Source organism: Camelus ferus, chromosome X (genome assembly GCF_009834535.1).
Source record: "Camelus ferus isolate YT-003-E chromosome X, BCGSAC_Cfer_1.0, whole genome shotgun sequence".
NCBI lineage: Eukaryota > Metazoa > Chordata > Mammalia > Artiodactyla > Camelidae > Camelus > Camelus ferus.
The window spans coordinates 36,791,454-36,811,800 of NC_045732.1; the positions used below are offsets into that span (position 1 = coordinate 36,791,454).

General features: G+C 39.7%; 1 protein-coding gene and 1 non-coding gene across 8 annotated transcripts in view; both read left to right on the forward strand.

The window, feature by feature from the left end:
* The window catches only part of SYTL5 (synaptotagmin like 5), a 187,450-nt gene that overhangs the window by 136,283 nt on the left and 30,820 nt on the right, over positions 1-20,347 (forward strand). For 3 of the 7 annotated variants that reach the window (XM_032474386.1, XM_032474392.1, XM_032474389.1), the window contains exons 4-7: positions 8,097-8,215; positions 9,567-9,672; positions 11,634-11,768; positions 19,140-19,281. In XM_032474386.1, the coding sequence (XP_032330277.1) occupies positions 8,097-8,215; positions 9,567-9,672; positions 11,634-11,768; positions 19,140-19,281 (502 nt within the window). The remainder of the gene's footprint in view (positions 1-8,096; positions 8,216-9,566; positions 9,673-11,633; positions 11,769-19,139; positions 19,282-20,347) is intronic. The other 4 variants (XM_032474387.1, XM_032474391.1, XM_032474393.1 and 1 more) reach the window with 2 other exon arrangements.
* TRNAA-AGC lies at positions 11,426-11,497 on the forward strand. Its single transcript has one exon. It is a non-coding gene; the product is annotated as a tRNA-Ala (tRNA).

The window sequence follows — 20,347 nt, forward strand, 5'->3', positions numbered from 1 at the left end:
AAGTGACTCATTCTCTAATCAGTTGTAAGCACAACCTTTATTGTCATTTACCTTGGATTGGGTAAAAGTAAAGAGATTTTATTGCTGTTACTGAAAACGATTACAGCAAGGATGGATAGAAGGAAGCTACCTGTCACAGTGGGCTGAGCAGCCCTTGAGATTTTCTTCAGTCCCTTCTGATTCTAACAAGTTGGCTGCTGTTGGTCTAGTCATAAAACTCACTCTATAGAAACAGAATAAAAGGGACCCTGACGCAGCCATTTAATTCATTTTGTTATCTTAATGAGACCTACCGAATTCCACATGATTATGTTAGCTGACGCAGTTGCCATCCAACACCAAGACAGTCATAATGATCATTTTTCCTAATTAACAACCCAGTTGGACTCACAAAGACCTAAAAGGTAAAAGCAACATGACAGGAAACTGAAAAATGAAATACTTCTAATATGGTGTTGATGAGCTGATCTTATTTATATTCATGCTATGGGGTGACATTTCATGCTGCTGTATGTCCTTATGAAAGTCTTTCTCTTTTTAAAGAAGGAGCCTGATGTTTTTGTTTTTGATGAATTGGTAGTGATTATTAAAATAGATGAAAAATAACTGAAATAGATGAAATATGAGCCTCTGTCAGTAACTTGAAAAAAGCTAGTACCAATGGTTGGAACATACACAGAGAGACTGCAGGAGAGAAGGTATAGTCCTTTGTTACGAGAAAGAGAAACACAGCCCCTGACATCTGTAAACTGGTCTGACATTTACATGGGGGCCTTGATGTTGTTAGCAGCGGACCTGGCACTCGCAGGTAGGCAGTGATATTCTTGCGTTGGATGTAAACAACCTCAGAGCACCAGCATTCCATAAGATCACTCTGAAACCATGATGAAGTAAGACAAAATAAGAAAACCTCATAATCTTGCCTAAGGATAGACCAAAACAAGGTGACTGTTCAAGCCACAAATTTACCAAACATGAATGATGTTTCTTGGCCTTTCTTGGCTAACGTGAATGACCTGATACTTGCTTACCAATTACAGCTTTAGCCTTATTCTACTCTGTGCTGCTTCTAGATAACACTTAAGATACCAATCATAGCATTGTCTCCACTTCCTGATATCAACTCACCTAGAGCAGATATCTGCTCCCTTGAACTCTCCCCAAAATTACCTAACATGACCCCAAGTCCTATATGAAGTCCTTTTGAACACTTTCTTACTGAGACTTTCCATGGTTCTTCATGGCACATGTTTTCCTTCAGTGCAACAAACAAAAATCTGAACTTGTTCAACCATAAGTGTGATCTTGGCAATCTTTTGGTCTGGTGGGTATTGGCAGTTGCCACATAGTCATTTCAAAATTACTCTCAGTTTAGCAAATTTCAATAATCTAACTACAAGGGAAAGATTCACATCAGAGTATTCCCACACTGACCCACAGACTTTTGGAGGAATAAGATGTTGTTTTGAGTGCCTTGACATGCTATTTTTATCACTTATTAATCATATCCAGGAACACCCCCTTTTTAGAATGCTTTGTTTACTGGGGTATAATATCTTAATGCCCACATAGACTAGAGGGATTGTTTTAATGTGAAAATATCATATGTATCAAAATATTCGAGGAGGGAGGTTATAGCTCAGTGGTAGAGAGCATGCCTAGCATGCGTGAGGTCCTGGGTTCATTCCCCAGTACCTCCATTAAATAACAAATAAACATAATTACCTCCCTGCAAACAAACAAAAAAAGACACTCTACATGTACAGCTTAAACCATAATAAGGAGTATCTGTGTATTCATCACCCAGTTTAAGAATGAGAACATTCTTGTTTTGCCTTGTCATTCCCTTGCTTTGCTGTATGATTTTACTGCACTTGGATGTGTCCCTAAGTAATATATTTCCTAATTTTTCATTTTTGAATTCTGTAGAAATGGAAATCATACCGTATGTATTCTTTGTGACATTTTTAAACTCAATGTATTTTTTGTGTAATCTGTCTACGTTTATGTGAATACCATTCCATTCATCTTCACTGTTGTCCTACATCTATTTTCTTGTTGATGGACATTTATATTGTTTTAGTTTATAATGTTACAAAAAATACAGTGATAATATCTTTTTATGTGGCCAAACATGTACAAGAGTTTGTAAAAGTGTGGGTTATGACCCATTGGTAGGTCTTGACCAGCATTTTTTTTTTTAAAAAGAAGGAAACAGAATAGAAAATGTCAGTATATATATATATACTTATATGTGTGTGTATGTTATTATTTATATGTATGTGCCTCTATTTTCTGGATTATGATATAAAATTTTTTCTTTCCAATTCCCTCTTCCCCCACTTCTGATCATCACAAACCTGATCTCTTTTTCTGAGTTTGTTGTTTTGAAGTATAATTGCCCTGCAACACTGTGTTGGTTTCCTGGTGCACGACATAAGTCTAGTTACCATCTGTCCCCATACAGAGGTATTACATTATTATTGACTGTATTCCCCATGCTGTACATTTCATCCCCTTGACTCATTTATTTTGTGCCTGGGAGTTTGTACCTCTTAATCTCTGTCACTTATTTCACTCATTCCCTCACCCTCCGCCCCTCTGGCAACCAGCTGTATTTCTTACTGTAACCTCTACCAAAAATGTTTGAGAAGACTGCTGTAGGGAGTGTACCTGGGAATGAAACTGTAAGGCAAATGGTGTGAGCATTTTCAGCTTTATAAGGTAATATTATATTGTTTTTTTTTAAATAATCGTACCAATTTAAACTCTACCAACATTGTATAAAATTTGCCTTTGCTAAACAATCTTACCAACACTTGGCATCAGGAAAAGTTTTCATTGTTGTCCAACTGGTAGGTATAAATGGATATCTTACTATGATTTTAATTTGAATTTTTTGGATTATTACGAGGTTGAGTAACTTTTCATAGGTTTATTGGCCGTTTGGGGTTCCTTTTCTGTGATTTGACTATTTATGTATTGCCCAATTTTCTGTTAGGCTTTTAGTCTCTTCCTTACTGATTTGAAGGTTTTTTTTATGACCCCTTTCATCTCAAAGTCTATTTTGTCAGCTATTAGTACAATATCAAGTTTCTGTTGGTTAATATTTATATGGTATATATGTTTTTTTTACTATTTGCCTTTCAACCTTTCCATGTCTATATGCTTAAAATGAAATTTTTCTATATAGCATATATGCTATTTTAAATAGGTTATATATATTTAAATATTTGCTATACATATATGCTCTCTACATAATATGTGTTCCATATACATAAACATACTATGCATATGTGCTATGTATAATTTTTAAAGTTTAATCTGGCAATATTTTTTCTTAAACTGTGGAGTTCAGTCTGCTTATATTCATTGTAATTACTGTAATATTTACTTTTGTATTGTGATTACTATAATGTTTTCTTCTATTTATATTATCTATAGATTGATCAAAGTACTATATTTGTCTCCATTTCTTCCTTTCTACTAGTGCAAATATTATGAATTTTTATTTTGAGTGGTTACTCTAGATATTACAACATTCATATTTAATTGGATAAATCATTAGTTTTACCCTTCTTCTAATCGGTAAAAGGAACTTGAATTCTTAAACTCCAGATATCTTCATTTTGGCTTGTATATACTTTTTGTCCTATTTTTTAGACATATCTTATTTTCAGTTCAACAATTTAGCTATTATAATTTTTGTTTATACATCAACATTTGTTTGGATTTATCCACATGTTTTACCAATTTCATTTTTCACCCTTCCTTTTTATGTCTCAGGTCTACTTTACCTCCTCTTGAAGTACAGGCTTTAGAAGCTCCTTTAGTGAAGCTCTATTAATAGTAAATTAACTCATTTTTTATTTTACTGAAAATCTTTTTATTTCACCCTTTTTCCTAAACAGTGGTTTCTCTGCATATACAGTTCTAGATTGATAGTTATTTTCTCTCAGGACTTTGAAGATAGCATTTCACTGGCTTCTGGATTTCATTATTTCTATCGGAAGTCAGCTGTCATTCTAAGCATCATTCCTTTGTATTGTAATCTGGTTTTTTCCCCCTCTGTAGCTACATTTAAGATGCTCTTTTTATCTGTAGTGTTCTGCAGTTTCACCTTAAGGTGTCTAGGGATTTATTTTTACTTTTCCTGTTGGAAAGGAAGAAAGGATTAAATATATACCATCATCTTCACCAAGCCAGGGTCACTGTTTGTCTTATTCACGTCTGTACTCTTAACCTTAGCACAGGGCTTAACACTTATAGGAAGGCAATAAATATGTGATGTGTAATGAATAAATTTATAAATAATTCTAATTGGTTTCTTTATGAATAATAGGAAAACTCATCTTATTTCAGCATATCTAATAAGCATATCTTATCTCAGATATCCCCAGTAGTTAATAGAAGATAAAGGAGGAAAATGAATCTTTTGGTCACTAGTCTTCTTTTTTAGAGTAAGATTGCCTGTTTTCCCCCTATAAGTTTGAGGAGAACTTGACTACATTTAAATAAGCTTCAAGTAAAAGTTTGAAGTCCCAGGAGTTTAATGTTAAAGGAACTTAGGGCCTAGCAAATTCTGAATACTGGGTACTTAATTTCAGTCAAACTCATTCTTCACAGTATGACCTTGTCTTTCTGAACTATTAGATTGATGTGGCAGAGAGGGATATAAACTTCATAGTGCATGTCATGTTTCTTTTCTTTCCTCTTTCACCCCTCTTTTATTCCTATCACTACCCCAAACACAGAGATGCACGCGTGCGCACACACACACACACAATCACAGCCCATCATATTACCTGTTATTCCTCGGCTTCTGTAGGTTTTCACCCTTATTCAAAGCCTTGTCATAGCTGGCAGCTACAAGTTCTCTTCAGACAATTTTGCCACCTGTAAAATGTACAAGCTTTTGGTACAAATCCTGTTTTTGCCATAATACTTTTATAACTTTGGGCAAGTAATTTAACCCATGTGAGCTTTGATTTCCTCATCTTCAAATTGAGACTAATGTGGCTACTTTATGGCTTACAGTGAGGCTTACAGATGTCATGTGTAAGTGCCTAGCACGTGACTTGGTGCATGATACACACTCACTAGGTATTAGTTCCCTGGTCTTCTGCTAAGCCTTCCGTCTACCTCCAAGACCTGAGATGATGGCAAAGGCATAATCCCAAGAGACTGTTGTAAAATGACAAATGTCCATTGTCCGAGTCAAGCAAATATGAGGATTATAGTTATTGTTCATACAAGAGCAGTAAGAGGTAATGACTAGCAGTTCTGGGAAGATCTTATTTGTGTTAGGTGTTGGCAACTGTAGGCATGTATGGTGAAGATGATACAGAGGCCCATTTCCTGGGGCATGTGGACCTGGTGTGTCCCACTTCCCCCTGTCACACCTGAAACTGCTGTCACTGTGCTGTCCACCTCACCTTATATACCAGAAAGAAAAAAAAAAAAAGGAGCTAAGACTTTGACATGCCACTATCAGGTGGCTTTCAATCACTGATCTATAGTATTCCCCTTGTTCTTGTTTCGTTTTGTGTAAATTCTTTGCCTTATTATGGAGGTTGGCGAACTTTTTAAAAAATAAAATGCCAGACAGTAAATGTGTCAGACTTTGTGTGCCCTGTGGTCTCTGCCACAAATACTCAAATTTGCAGTCATAGAAAAGCAGCCAGAGACAATACATAAACGCGCGTGGCTGTGTTCCAATAAAACTTTATTAACAGACACTGAATTTGGAATATAATTCATACAATTTTCACATGTCATGAAATATCCTGCTTTTGACTTTTCCCAACCATTTAAAAGTGTAAAACCCATCCCTAGCTTGTAGGCCATGCAAAACAGGTAGTGGGGCGAATTTGGCCCCCAAGCCATAGTTTGCCTACCTCTGCCCTCTTGTTCCTCTGAATTTTCTGTATTTATCTTCTTACAACCTGCACCAGTCATTTCTTGAGCTGAATATTCAAAGAAATCGGTTTTTGTGTTGAATTATTGTAATTGTTTCTATTGCCACCATAACAAATTGCCACAATTTTGCAGCTTAAAACAATGTCAATATATGATCTGACAGTTCCGGAGCTCAGAAGTCTAGGTTGGCTTGGCTGGTGTCTCTACTTAGGGTTCACTAGGCTGAAGTCAAGGTGTTGGTCAGCTGAGCTCATATCAGAAGGCTCTGGGAAGATTCCACTTCCCAGCTCGTTTTGGTGGGCAGATTCTGAGTCTTTGCAGGAAAGAGGTTTCCGTTTTCCTGTTGCATCTTAGCTGAGAGCCAGCCTTTGCTTCTCTCTCTCTGGTCCTTGCACGTGGACTTCTGCATCTCAGAGCCCTCTTCTCACGTTTGGAATCTCTCTCACTTCCCATTCTGCAGCATCGCAGTATCCGACTTCCTCTTTTTCTTCCTCTGTTTTTAAGGACTCAGTGATTACTATGGGGCCACCCAGATAATCCAGGACAATCTCCCTATTTTAAGGTCAGCTGATAAGTCATTTCATTTCCCTCTGCAAAGTTCAATCACAGCAGTACCTAGATTAGCATTTGACTGAGTAAATTAAGGGACAGGAAGGCAACATCTTTAGAATTTATAAGTCTATAGATCACTTGAGATGTATCCAGAAATAACACATCCAAGTATTTAGTTCTTGGTATATTTTATATAGTAATGGAGCGAATCCAATATTCTTTGCTTCTCAGTAGGTGATCTAGCCACTTGAGAGTAAATCTGGAGTGGAACTGTGTTTTATATATAACTTACCTTTGTTAGGAAGCAGCAGAAGTAGTTCAGAAGTAGTGTGTTTCAGGGTAGTTGCTGCGCAGAACAAGTTAACATATTTTTCTGGAGTGATTTTTGTATGTTTAGGATCCAATTGTTAATTTCTAAGTCCAATCAGTTACTGAATCACATGGATATAATACTCTAGGGCTAGAAATCTCTAATGGACTCTCAGCTGCTTGTCTTCAGCCACCATGTCAGGCTTGTCACCCATCTTGCTGGTTCACATCCTCAGTGGTCCAAATACTTTTATCTTTCTTTTTACTCCTTACCCTCACGATACCCAAATACTCATCTTCATCATTTCCTATCCTGCCTGCTGCAATAACTTCCTAATTGGTCTGCCTGCTTCTGGTTTTCTCCTCTTCATAATGCTCCAGAGATTATATGATCCATCCTGAAGTTTAGAAAAACTGCCAGAGTTCCTCATTGCCTCCTAAATAGCATTCCATCTCCTTAGCCTGACATTCAAAGATTTCTATTATGTGACCTAATCCTACATTTCAACCTCATTTTCCATTATAATCCTGCATTGAGGTGTTGGGACAGTAGTAGGCGAACATGGGCCATATTCTGAGAATGGAAAATAGGCCTATGTGACTAGGGTGAAGATTTGTGTAACCATTGCAGATGGGTATGATTGTTGAAAGGTCCTTCTTGCCCACCTTCAACGTTCAATTGATTGTGAAACGCAGACAGGCCCTTCCACCACCTACATTTTTAATTTATCTCCTCCTTTCTCTTAGCTTGCCATTGCCCTAGCCTGGGTCTTGTCATCTCTCTCCTGGACTGTTGCCATGGCCAGTCTGTCTCCTTATCCCAGTCTCTCTTTACTCTAAGCCAGTCATCATGGTACATCAAGGTGTCATTCTAAAACAGAGTCATGGCACCTTTATAATGCACAACCTTCATTTGTTCTCCATTGTTTCCAGTGAGGATTATTGACCCACTGATGCAGTGGTTAAGAACTTGAGCTGTAGGCCAGACTGCTTGGGATGGGATCCTGGCTCTATGTATGAGACATGTCATTTTATTACTCTAAGTCTCAGTTTCCTGATCTATAAAATGGAGATAATAATGTTTACACAGGGTTGTTATGTGGGTAAAAATATATTAAGTATGAAGAGCAATGAGCAAGTACCTAGTACCTAGTACATGTTCAACTAATAGTGGCCATGATAATCACTATAAAATATTCCAAAGATTGAGATGGATTCTATAAATAATTGGCAATTTTTTACTTAATTAGGGATTTTTGAGAGCTTATTATTTGGCTAAATAATTGAATTTCAATGCTCTCCTCTTTTCCCTTGAGTAGGCAGCTAAGGATTGTAACTGGTGAATGGTTTTTTGAAGAAAAGGCAAAGCGTTTCAAGCAAGTCAATGTTCTGGGCACCGATGTTGTACGACAGTCCATCTTAAGAAGAAGTCCAGGTAACTAAAGCAAAACTGTTTTAATCTTCACTTTGGTGGGCTAGATAACTTCCCTCTGTTATGTAGCAGATGAGCACAGTTAAATTTCCCGATTCCCTTAGGTCATTTCAAAACTCGGTAGCATGAGTTTCAGAGGAGGCGTTTATCTTCATCACAGACAGTTCTTTTCCTGAATGTACTTCCAATATTTTACTAAACATTTAAGAAAGTGACATAAGACAGATGAATTACATGATTCACACTGTGAAAGCAATCCTTGATTTTTCAACAGGATGTATTTCAGATTTCATTTAAATGTTACTTTTTCTAATCCAGTGATTCTCAAGCAAGGGGTGATATTGTGTACTGCACCCCGCCCTGTTCAAGCTAGGGGAGCATTTAGAAATTCGGGGGGCATTTCTGGTTGTCCCAATAACTGGGCGGGGGTGGGGAATTAATGGCATTTAATGATGGCCAATGGTCTTAAATGCACAGGACAGTTTCACTCAATTAAGAATTATACTGTCACCAAATGCAAATAATACCCCACCTTGAGAATGCTATTTTGTGCAGCCAGACTACAATTTAATTGGTTAAATATTGAATGAAACTTGTGTTTAGGATCGTATTTCTCATATACGCCGTTGTAAAGGTGGAGCAGGCATCTTTTGGTCTGTTCCTAGGGCATCTCATCTTTCACATACTGGAGACAAATGCCCTTATTTTTAAATCTGGCGGATAGAGCTGGGAGGCTTGGAACTGACTCCAGGGCCTGCACTTCTGGATGTCGCACCAGCAAGGAAGGACTTTCCCAGATGGGTAGCATCAGATCTGATGCCACAGAGGGACAGTGGGGTGGAGTTAGAATTAAGCAGTTCACTGTGGCCACTTTCTCCACTGAAACCACAGCACCTTCTGGAGTGTACACTGTCTCTCAAGTCATGAGGTGTGTACACAGGTGCTCGCCTTCCTGGGAAGTCTGGCTAATGTGCTCCAAAACCAGGATATCGTTTCTAGAATCCCACGCTAGAGTTCAGCCTCTAGGGACTTGGAGTTCTCATGAACCCAGGCTCCCCTGCCCTAAAAATATCTGTAGAGGGAAGATGTCTAGTTCCTCCACAGCAGTCATCCCTAGAAAGCTTATCTCAGCAAATCCCCCATGGATGAGTCCTGATCTTAGTCCTCATTTAAATCTGGACCACTCAACAGATGTGAAGTAACCATGTGACTGCAAAACTTGGGATGGGGACATCATTGCCGATTATTTAGACTTCTCTGTCTGGTGATAACGTAAGCAAGTGAATGAAGAGAAAGTTGCTCTCATTTCTAGCCACTTTGTATTTAAATTTGTCTTCTGATTGTTTTTAATGAGGAGCTGAAGAAATACAAAGCCAAGAGCTAACTCGTCAGAATGCAGAAAAGTCAGACATTTCACCTGCTGGGCAGAAGGCCAGCCATGATGCACCCAGGAGAAAGGGGTAAGACGCAGCCTTTTCAGGGTAATTTTTGGTCTTTAGTCCAGTCACTTCTGAAATCGACTCCTTAGTTTTTCAAGTCTCACGTCACTTAAGTGACCCAGAGAAGGTCGGAGACTTGACTGAGGTAGCGTTCTTCCATCATTCTCCTCAGGAAATGCAGTTTTAATTACTTTGGTTTGAGATAAAGGTCCCCTCTGACCTGAACATGTAAGAGGGTTTTTTTTTTTTCCTTCTCATTTGATGTATCTGATCTTGGACCAGATGGTTCCTTTTACTTCTGGGTAAGTTTCGTGTTAGGAACCGTCTTGTCTATAAAGAGGTGACAACTGCCTTTGTGGTAGCATGTCAGCCCCTTCCCTGCCCAACCTGAGTGCTGATGTGTGAAGTATCCAGATTAAGGCTTTCTTCATTGAGCTGAAAGCATTGTGTCCCCTGTTTAAAACGCAGGCCTCCTTAAGGAGGAAATCATTTGGCCCCCTCACTAACTGAATTCAGGAAGCAAATATACGTGCCAAGTGCTGAGACTCGGCATGGGAGGCACCCAGGGAAGCAAGATTCAGGGAGGCTCTGGGACATGGGGAGCAGGAGGCAAGCTGCTGCCTCACAGCTCTGTGTTTTGCACTCCACGTTTCTCAGGCAGCTGGTGGTTGTGGTTGAGGTAGCGAGTCTTAATCTGGACCAAGTCACTTTATGGCCCTTTTGGGGTAGTGTTGCTTTGTTCTCTCAGCAGAAGCCAGTGTGGGAGGCTGCTGATGCTTGAGCCTTCATCTGTCTCTACAGAAAGTCTGTTTTGTTTTGTTTTAAGAATCTTGAACTGTGAGTAGAAATAAAACCTAAATGTCATTTACCTCAAACATTCATGAGTAACCATGTCTTTGTTAATTAGCGGAGATGAATGGGAAAGATAGCTTAGAGTGACCATACGTCCCATGTATTGAGCCTTCCTACCGTAAGCCTAAACCCATTTGCCACTCCTCGGGACTCCCACAATGCCTTTTGCCTGGGCATCCCTTATTCTGTTGCACTCTGACCCCAAGCCCCTCTTACACAAGAATGTAAATAAACCGGTCTCTCCCAATAGCATCACAAAAAGAAGATAGCTTTGGATTTTTATTAAAGTACATTTGTAAAGACTCATGTTTTGGGCGTTCAGTAGCCTGGATCGCGACTTGAATCTTGGTTTCTGAAAAGCTATTTTTGCTTAAGTTCCAAGTAATTTAGTGAAACGGGCCTTCAGTTGGATTTCATCTGGTATGAGCTATTCCCATGGTTCAAACTTATTACCCCAGAGACATGGGTGCAGTCACTCGTTCCACTAGAATTGGCTGGGTTCTAGTGTGTGCCAGGCATCATTGTTAGCTCAGGGGACCCGGCAGGAACAAGAGGAACAGAATTGCTGCTCTCCGTGGAGCTGAAGTCTAATAAGTGACTACCTCGGCTTGTCCCAGAGGGTCATCCTAGCTCCCCTCTCTGAGCAAGGTGCGTTCAAGCTCCCTTTTCTCAGCATCCTGTCAACAGGCTCAGCCCCGGTGATGCTTTGCCATTCTCAGGTGACAGTGCTGAGTTCCCAAGTCAGTGGTCTTTTTCTTAGAAGGGACAGAGGCCTGAAAAACGAGCAGGAGGTATGACCTTGGGAGAATGTCCTAACCTCCTCTACCACTGCCTTTGACGCTATACTGCAGACACACTGGGAACTCCCCAGAACTTATCAGCCCCACGTCTGCTTTATTGGAAATTATTTACTGTTGAGGGGGTGGGTATAGCTCAGTGGTAGAGTGCATGCCTAGCGTGCATGAGGTCCTGGGTTCAATCCCCAGTACCTCCACTAAAAACAACAACAAAACACAAGAACTATTTACAGCTAAAAGTTTGAGAAATAATATTGTTAAAATGATATTTTAAAAGCTTTATTTCTTATCTTACTTTTAAATTAAAAAATATATATATATATATAATTTCAGATTTCTTCTTAGCAAGTTCAGATCAGCAACCAGAGGAGAAATCATAACTCCAAAAACTGAAAGTGGGCGGAGCTACAGCTTGGACTTAGATGGCCAAAATTTTCGGAGTTTAAAGTCAGCCCCGGGTTCAGACAGGTAAGACACATACAGACTGGGCAGTGGGGTAGCCTGTGGATAAAGTTGATTTATTTCCATCCAGATAGTGCTTCTAGGTACCTGTAAAGTAGTATCTCTTGGAGATCTCCTAACATATAACGTGAAAAGCCAGGGGGATATTTTTTAGTTGAATAGAAAGTTCTTACCCTTCTTCTGAATTACAGCTGTTGAAATCCTCTGTGTTATTTCCACAGATGAGATGATGTTTTGGGACTCAGGGCTGCAGTGCAAATGGAGAGACCAGGGAAAAGAAATTGTTTTCATTGATTTCTTGATGTTTTTCTGTTTAAGCTTCTGAAAAAGAAAGGTCTAAGTGTCATAGACGTTCCTTGCTGCTTTTTAAAAATGAATAATCCTTTCATTTGAATTGCCTCAGAGAATTTCCGTACATTCCACTTCTTTCTAGTTCCACCATCTCTAACACATTGTCAGTGGGAGGCTTCTCACATCTCCTGTGCGTAGAGCTATCACCTTGTCAACAAAAGTAAAGAGAAATCAAAAGGATAGCCAAGACTGTAGTCATTTCATATCAGGCTTGATTTTCTTTATCCTGGTGGTGCATAAGTCAAGGCTCATGTTCATGATTAGTACGTTATGAAAGGCAGCGATGAGAAGAAAGACCTACCCTCGTGCTTCACTGAGATGCAGGTACTCTCCACACCTGTACCTTTCTCCCGATAGCATTCCTGCAAACTAGTGTCACTTGATGTAAAACTGCACAGAAAAAAATAAGCATAAAAGAAATCATTTATTATGCACCATCAAAAGATTATCACTGTATTCACTATTTTCCAGAATGTACATATATTCCCTTTATGATTAAAAAGCCTTTAAAACCTGGTTGCATTTGTCCTTGAAATAGTTTCCTTTGACTTCCCTTGGGGTAGATCCCTATGGTGTCCCACAAAAACTTTATATTAAAAAAATATCATTTTTATTTTTGATTGCTGAACTCCTGGTTCTCAGACAGTGATCAAAATTATTTAGAGATTATAGGCAACTAGCTTAGCATTGTTGTTTTTGCTCAGCCTCACGGAGACTCTGGATGAACTATCTTGGCTTATATTTCAGGCTAGCTTTTAAAAGGGACACTACGTGTATATATGTATGTATATACACATGTATAATGTATGTGTGTGTATATATGTAATGTATGTATACACATTATATTGTGTACATATATATGTGTATATATGTATATATATTCTATGGTTAGAGGTGAGTGCCGAGGGGAGATGAGTGGGGTCACTGATGTCTGCTACGACATCCCTCCCTGACTGCTCTCAGACCTCCTCTGAAGGTACAGCTTGTCAGGCCACCAGTTGCTCAGCCCCTGACTTACATGTTCTTTACATACATGTGACTTTTCTGATTATAATGTCAATAATGTGAGGCAGTGTGGAGACTCAGTAGTTCATCCAGACCCTTGACACTGCACTTAGGTTGTACTACAAATGGGTTCTTGACTTGCCTCATTCTTGTGGCCAAGGGATTGTAAGCCCGAAGCCTCCTTCGTGTTGTCATTTCTCCAATCATTTCCCGAAGATTCACTGCCTTATAATGTTCTATTTCTATGAACTAAATTTAACACATTTCCCTCCTCCAATACGATACATTTCTCTTTTACTCACTGTTACCTAAGATGCATCAGGTGACATGCTACATTCTCAGGGTAGCTAAGATACAATAATAGCCTGCCTTCTTCTTGAGGAGTAGAGAGATGACTTGCTCACCTATGCATGTTATTTCTACAAATAAACTTCACACACAGTTCTGCCAACGTTTTTGACCTAGTACTATGTGCCAAGCAGTAAATGTGGAATTTCTTAGACATTACTTTTCCACCCCTTCATGAACTTCCCATTTGTCAGGGAAGATTGGGATGGCTAAACAAATAATTTCAAGAATATGGTACTGTGATAAAAAGACATCTGTGTGCTATAGGAAAACCGAAGACAGGTATTTAACCTTTCAGAGGATTCAGGGAAGCTTCGTGGGGATGATCCCTAAGCAATTTTGAGGGGTAAGGAAGACTTGGCCAGGTGAAGAAAGGTAAGAACATTTGAGACAAAGGGAATAGAAAGTGCAAAGGAAAAGAGGCGTAAAACAGTTTTCCATGTGCTAGAAAACAAATAGTTCAGGGTTTCTAGAGTGTAAAATTGAAATGTGGTTTACAAGAGATGAGATGGAGAGCTAAATTGGACCACAATATGGATGGCTTTGGCTGCCTTGGTGACTTTTTTCTTATGAGCAAGATAGCATTCCAGGTGGAACAAGAATTTAGCAAATCTGAACTGCTAAGAACAGAGGAAGTACTTGTTCCATTTAGTTAGTCAGAAGTAAGTTCTGCTAAACACTTGCTTTCCTTGGTGTCTGTGGTGGAGAGCAATTGACTTTCTTTTTGCTCCTGATTTCTTGTCCACCCAAGATTTTTCATGGCTACTGGCCTTTCCTCCAACTGACTTCGAGTCATTATTTAGAAGCAAGACATGGGATGGGGATTTTATTATCGTGATAAAAGACGTAAATATTGTCCACCTGTTTTTAAGTTCTTTTTCCTCATACCCAGGCAGAATCCCCTACTCTTGGTGACTGTCTCCTCTATTTTAGAGAGTCTTTTTAAAGGAAACATTCTTTAAGGAAACCCTAAACATTTTAAAACCATTGAAGAAATCAGCTTTTGTCTTAGTAAATCGAATTATAAATGTTCTTTATATATTTAGCACTGAGATTCATTGAACAAAAATTTCACTGAGTGCCTAAGACATTGTCTTATATTTGTCCTTGCTCCAAAAAGGAAAAGGAAGGAAAATATGTGTAATTAAGGCACAGAAAGCCAGAAAGCCAGTGGCTTCAGAAGAAACTGCAGCTAGAGAAACTGCCTAATTTCCACTTCTTCCTGATTTCTCTGCTTCCCTAACTCAGCGTCCAAGAGCCTAGGAGGGTTCATTTGTGCCTGAGTATAACACACACACACTCTCTCTCTCACTCACTCACTCTATACACATGCACCCAATAGCAGGAATTCATTCCTTTGGGATGTGCTGACCTCTCTAAACAGTTTGATTTTTAAATGGAGGCATGCACATCTGTGTGTTCCTGTGCCTGTGACCTTGGGCACATACGTAGGGGTCAAGCAACTTTTCTTTAACGGTACAGATAATTACTGTTTTTGGCCTTGTGGGTCATATGGTCTCTGTCTCTACTCACCCTGCTGTTGGAGCATGGAAGCAACTATATACAATACATAAGTGAATGGGCATGTCTGCATAACCATTATACTTTATGGGCACTCAAATTGGAATTTCATGTAATTTTCACATGTCACAAAATAGTCTTCTTTGGCTTTTTCTTCAATGACTCAAAAATGTCAGAACTACTCTTAAATCACAGGCTGTAGAGAAACAGGTGGTGGCCCAATTCTATTCAGGGGCCATAGTTTCCTGACCCCTGGTGCCACACTTTGACTCACTAACACAGAAGGTGTCCTTCCGTCCATCACAGTCTGAGCTGTGAGGACAGCTCAGCTCTCTTGTGGTATGAGAGGAGGGGACAAGGCAGTTGGTTAGAGGGATGCCGGAGATCAATGAATTTAAACAAATCCACAGTTTAGTCCAGTGTTTCTCAGCCTTGGCTGCATATTGGAATCACTGGTAGGAGAGGATGGTGATGGTAAAACATGTTGATGCCTAGAGCCCATGCTCAGAGAGTCTGATGTGATTAGTCCTGGGTGTGGACTGGGCATGCCCCTCGGAGTTTCTGATGTGCAAGCAAGGGTGAAGGCCACTGATCTTGTGTAAAACTGTGTTGATAAAGACATAGCATTTGGGGATCACCAAAAACTGGAAGGTTGAGCCAAAAGGTTTTTCCCCTTTTCTTTCTTGTTTTTAACATCTCTTCCCTATTTAACAGGCTCAGTCACTTTCTATCTACATCCTCCCTTGCCTGTCTCTTACATGTTTATTTCAGATCTGAAATCACTAACAGAGGGAGAAAAGCTCAGAAGCTGCAGAAAGGAGATCACGCTGTCTCTGTGTCATGTTAAGCACTAGCCTCACTGTCCCAGTGAGTGTAGTGTCTCTCAGATTAATGCTGCTTTGGCTGATCTTCTGGGGAGCATTCATTTACCCAGACGGGCACAGGACCAACCTTGTCAGCCCGCTCTGGGAAGGTTGGACCCTGGGAAATTCTTTCTGGGCTACAACTCCTGGGAGAGTGCTCTGTAAACCAGGAAGGCAACTCGTTAAGTTAGAGTCTCTGTCCCCTAGCCTTGGCTCCTTTATCCAAACATGGATCTATCTAGGAAGCCATTATCAAGATTTGGGACCAGCATGAAATTAGGGATAACAAAATGGAAGGCTTTTAAAAAATAAGTCTCGTAAGGGGAAGTAAATGAAACATTTTCCTACCCTAGGAAATGTGTCTTTCAAGTAACTCAGAATTTCCAAGCTCCCCAGACAGTGTCATAGTCCCCACACTTTGGGCCCTGTTAGAACGAGGTACATATGTCTCTTTCTTGTCAGTTTCCCCCTAAGCAAAATTTAGCTTTAAGATTTGTTGGCACTGATTTTGAATACTTCTAATTTAAATATCAATAGCGTGATATTGGGATCAAAAATAGCTCATTCTTAATTGAACTTTAAACTTCCCTCATTTACACTTGAGGAAGCTTTTATCCTCTTCCTATTTAAGTGGCAAAGATTCATGCATTTTATGTCATATTTTACATAACATCTAAAAGAATTGGCACCCAAATATTTATGGTATTCTGCTTCATTAGACTAAATCTTTTTTAGTCTAATCAACCAAAACATTTGACTGAGAGGAAAATATTTTTAAGAAGCTCACAGTAAATGTCAGAAACAAATGGGAAAGTATATGCCATTTTTGAGATAATGCCTCTGGCAACAATAATTTCCAGTCACTGACTTATGATCACAAGACTTTCCCTTATTATAGGATTGCCTCTTGAATGTCATTACCACAATTAATCAGCTTCTGCCAGAGCTCTTACATAAGTAGGACTTTGGGTTTTAGCAAGGCTAATCCATGATAGGGACTTTTCCAAAAGCACCAGGTCTGGGAGGACCTTCAGCACAGACACAAGCAGTGACACCCACATAAATCCCCTTGGATCATAACTTTTTGGCTCATTTCTGCAAGATTCAGTCCTAGCCTTTCTTTTTTCAGGGAGATTTTACCTAAAACAGTAAGGAGAGAGATTTTTCTGGTAGTGTTATGAGAGTAGGGAACCTGCAGGCACAGGGCAGCATCACTGGGTGGGTCTCTGAGCCCCTTCTCAGTTGGACTTCCAAGATGAGCACCATTACTTGGAAAGGTATGAATGTAGATAACTGTTGTCAAATGTAGAAATGGAACATCTGAGATAGGAAGGCTCAGGAAAATCAAGGAACTTAGAACCTCAAATTATATCCATCTATTTAATCACAAAATTGTATTTTCTTGTCAGAATCAAAAGACACAGAGACCCCTTTTGAGCAGTCCATAGTACTACAATTTATTCAGAGTGCCACTTCTAGAAAGAAGCAGCCAGGGACTGTTTCTGTATTGTATCAAAGGAATGCTCCCCAGAAAACTTTCATAGTTCTCTTAATCAGATTCCAAGAAACTAACTCCCAGCTCTTTGATCCTTTTCTTCTTGAGAACATTCTTCTTCTATGTTCTGTCCAGGTAGAACCTGCCTGGTTGTGACAATTTGATCTTGGTGAAGTGATGAATAAGCAGTTAGAGAAACTAAAATGAGCACAGGCTTTGGGTAGGCAGACAATTCTGTTTTTATCCTGACTTTATCACATACTAACTGTGTCGTGTACATGCATGCGCACGCACATACGTATGGAATAATTGTTCAACCTTTCCAAGACTCAGTTTCTTCATCTTTAAAATAAGAATGTTAATACCTTTTTTTTTTAAACAGGGATGTTGTGGAATGGAAAGTGACACCTAGAAAATACTCAGTAAATGCAGCTTCCATTTGCATAATATATCGAGGGTGGTAGCAGCTGTTCATATCCATCAGGACAGGTTTGATTTTGGTGGCTTCTCTGGAACCTTGAAAAAACTTATGAGCTGTGTTTGACAACTCTGGTGGTCCTTGCTGATTCTTCTGCCAGATTTATCTTCTAGCAGTGACCCCTGCACCATCAGACATTTTTTTTAATGCCCTTCCTTTATTCCTATGTCTCTCCTCTGATTGGCTCAGCTGTGAGCTCTAATTCCTATTAATGATCACAACTGTGCTTTAACAATAAGATGTTTATTATTATAGGTACACTTAAAATTGATTAAAATACTAACTTAAAGAGTAAAATTCATGAAGGCTTATGTTTTACCATTTAGCATATTTTGTGCTCACTGAGAGCAAAGAATCAAATAAGAACAAACACTTCTCTTAAACTCTCATTTGCCAAAACTTACTTACTTATGAAGCTCTACTTAATAAGAAAATTGTGATCACCTCAAGGCAGGAACTATCTTTTCATTAATCACTGTTGAATGGAATTGAATCCATTTTAGCAGACATGAAAGTAAATCAAACCCATTTACAAAATGTCATTATTTTTATCCTATATTTATTAAATGTGCACCATGAGTCAGTCTCTGAAACAACACAGAGAAATAAAATATAATTTCCCATCTCTGATTAAATATGTACTGAGTGCCTCCTTTGCACCAAGATATCATAAAGGTGCTGGAGATACCACGGTAAATATGTCATGAACTCTGTCCCCAAGGAACTCACAGTTGAAAGAGGTACTGAGGCCCACATAAGAGGATCTGTCTGGTAAGGAGCCCAGCAAGACATTGTGTGGTCAACTGCTGCACAGTTTGGCAAAGACTTTAAGTGAATAGGTACTGAGTAGAGCAGAGGTCGACCAGGCCTGTGATAGACAGGAAAGGTGTGATGAGAGAAGCTGGACTTCATCTGGCCCTTGAAGGATGGGGAAAATTTGGGTAAACAGAGAGTGGCAAATAGGGCATATCAGGTGGGGAGAACGTGAGCAGAAGCGTTAGAAGTAGGAGCATGAGCGTGGTGAGTTGAAAAAATCGTGAGGAACCTGGGCTGGTTGGGAGAATGCTGGTGAACAGTGGAGAAAAAATTTGGAGAGGGAGGGTGAAGTTTAATTACAAAGACCCTGGAGTCAGACAAATGGGGTTGAACCCAGGGAGCCCCTGAAGGTCTTGGAGAATGAAGGTAACATGATAATTGCTGTCTCACCCAGTGTGGCCATAAATGTCACCATCGTCATCTGGTAAGCTTTACCTTGACTGTGTCTTTGGTTACTGTTGTGCTTCTGCATTAAAGTCAGAATATTCTTTCTCATTTAGAGGGAGCACCGGTTCGTCAGATCTGAATGACCAGGAAGCTGGTCCTGGGACTCCAAAGAGCATCCGGAGCAATGGTGTGACACGAGTCACTCAGAGGTCACCGGCCCCAAGCACACGCAGCGTGACCTCACTCAGCAGTAGAGTAAGTACACGAATGTGAAGGAACAGCACCCTCGCTCTGAGACTCCGCCTCACCACCATGGCATGGCTGGGCATCAGCTCTCTGTATCTCAGAGCACGTTGTTTATCTTGTTTAATGGTAGATGCTTCTTTATCAGGACTGAATCCCCTTCATCCTTAGCTCCTGGCAGGAAGCCTAAAGTGAGAAGGAAAGGGAACGAGCAGGTTCAAAGGTGGAATTTGTTCGATGGGGATTTAAATGGCTTTGTGGTTTGAATAAAATATAGATCATGTTTAGAATTCACTGATTTTTATCTTCCATGTTACCTCTCAAGATTTGAACTGCTCTGAAATTTTTCCAAACCAATTTAAAGTTGGAAAAGTAGATTCTTGAAATGTTTTTATAGTTTTCTTTTCTATACAGCTGTTAAAAAAAGAGGGTCAACACATAATGGAGACTTAAATTGCATAATACATATATGTGTGTGTATAAGCTGTTCTTTTGAATGAATAAACATCAATTAGATTTTTTGATTAAGCAGGAAACTCCATATGTATAGCTGACATCTATGTTTAAAAAATCTTTATGTACAAACTACAGTTCTTTGAATTAGCAAATATTTAATGAGGACCTACCCTATGCCAAGCCCTGGTCAAGCGAAGACTTTAAGGAAGTGAAAGAATTAGCCATGGGGGAGTCTGGGGCAAGGTTTCCTTCTGTGTAGGGACAGCACTGATATTCGGCAAGTGCACTGCAGGAAGGCTGTTCCAGTTACTTAAGGCTGGCCTCCGTCTTGCATAGTCAGTGACTAAAAGATCTTTAATGCCCCTAGAGGAGCAGCCACTGTAAAGGCCTGAGGTGGGAGCATACCTCGTGTGTTCAAGGAAGAACAAGGAGGCCAGTGTGGCTGCTGTGAGTGAAAGAAGGGAGGAGTACTAGGAACTGAGTTCAAAGGGGTAATAGGGCCAGATAGGGACCTATAGATCTTAGGAATTTATTTACACTGGATGAGATGGGGGCAGTTGGAGGGTTTTGAGCAGACTAGTGACATGATCTGGCTTCTGTTTATGCAGGAACTGAGAGCTGG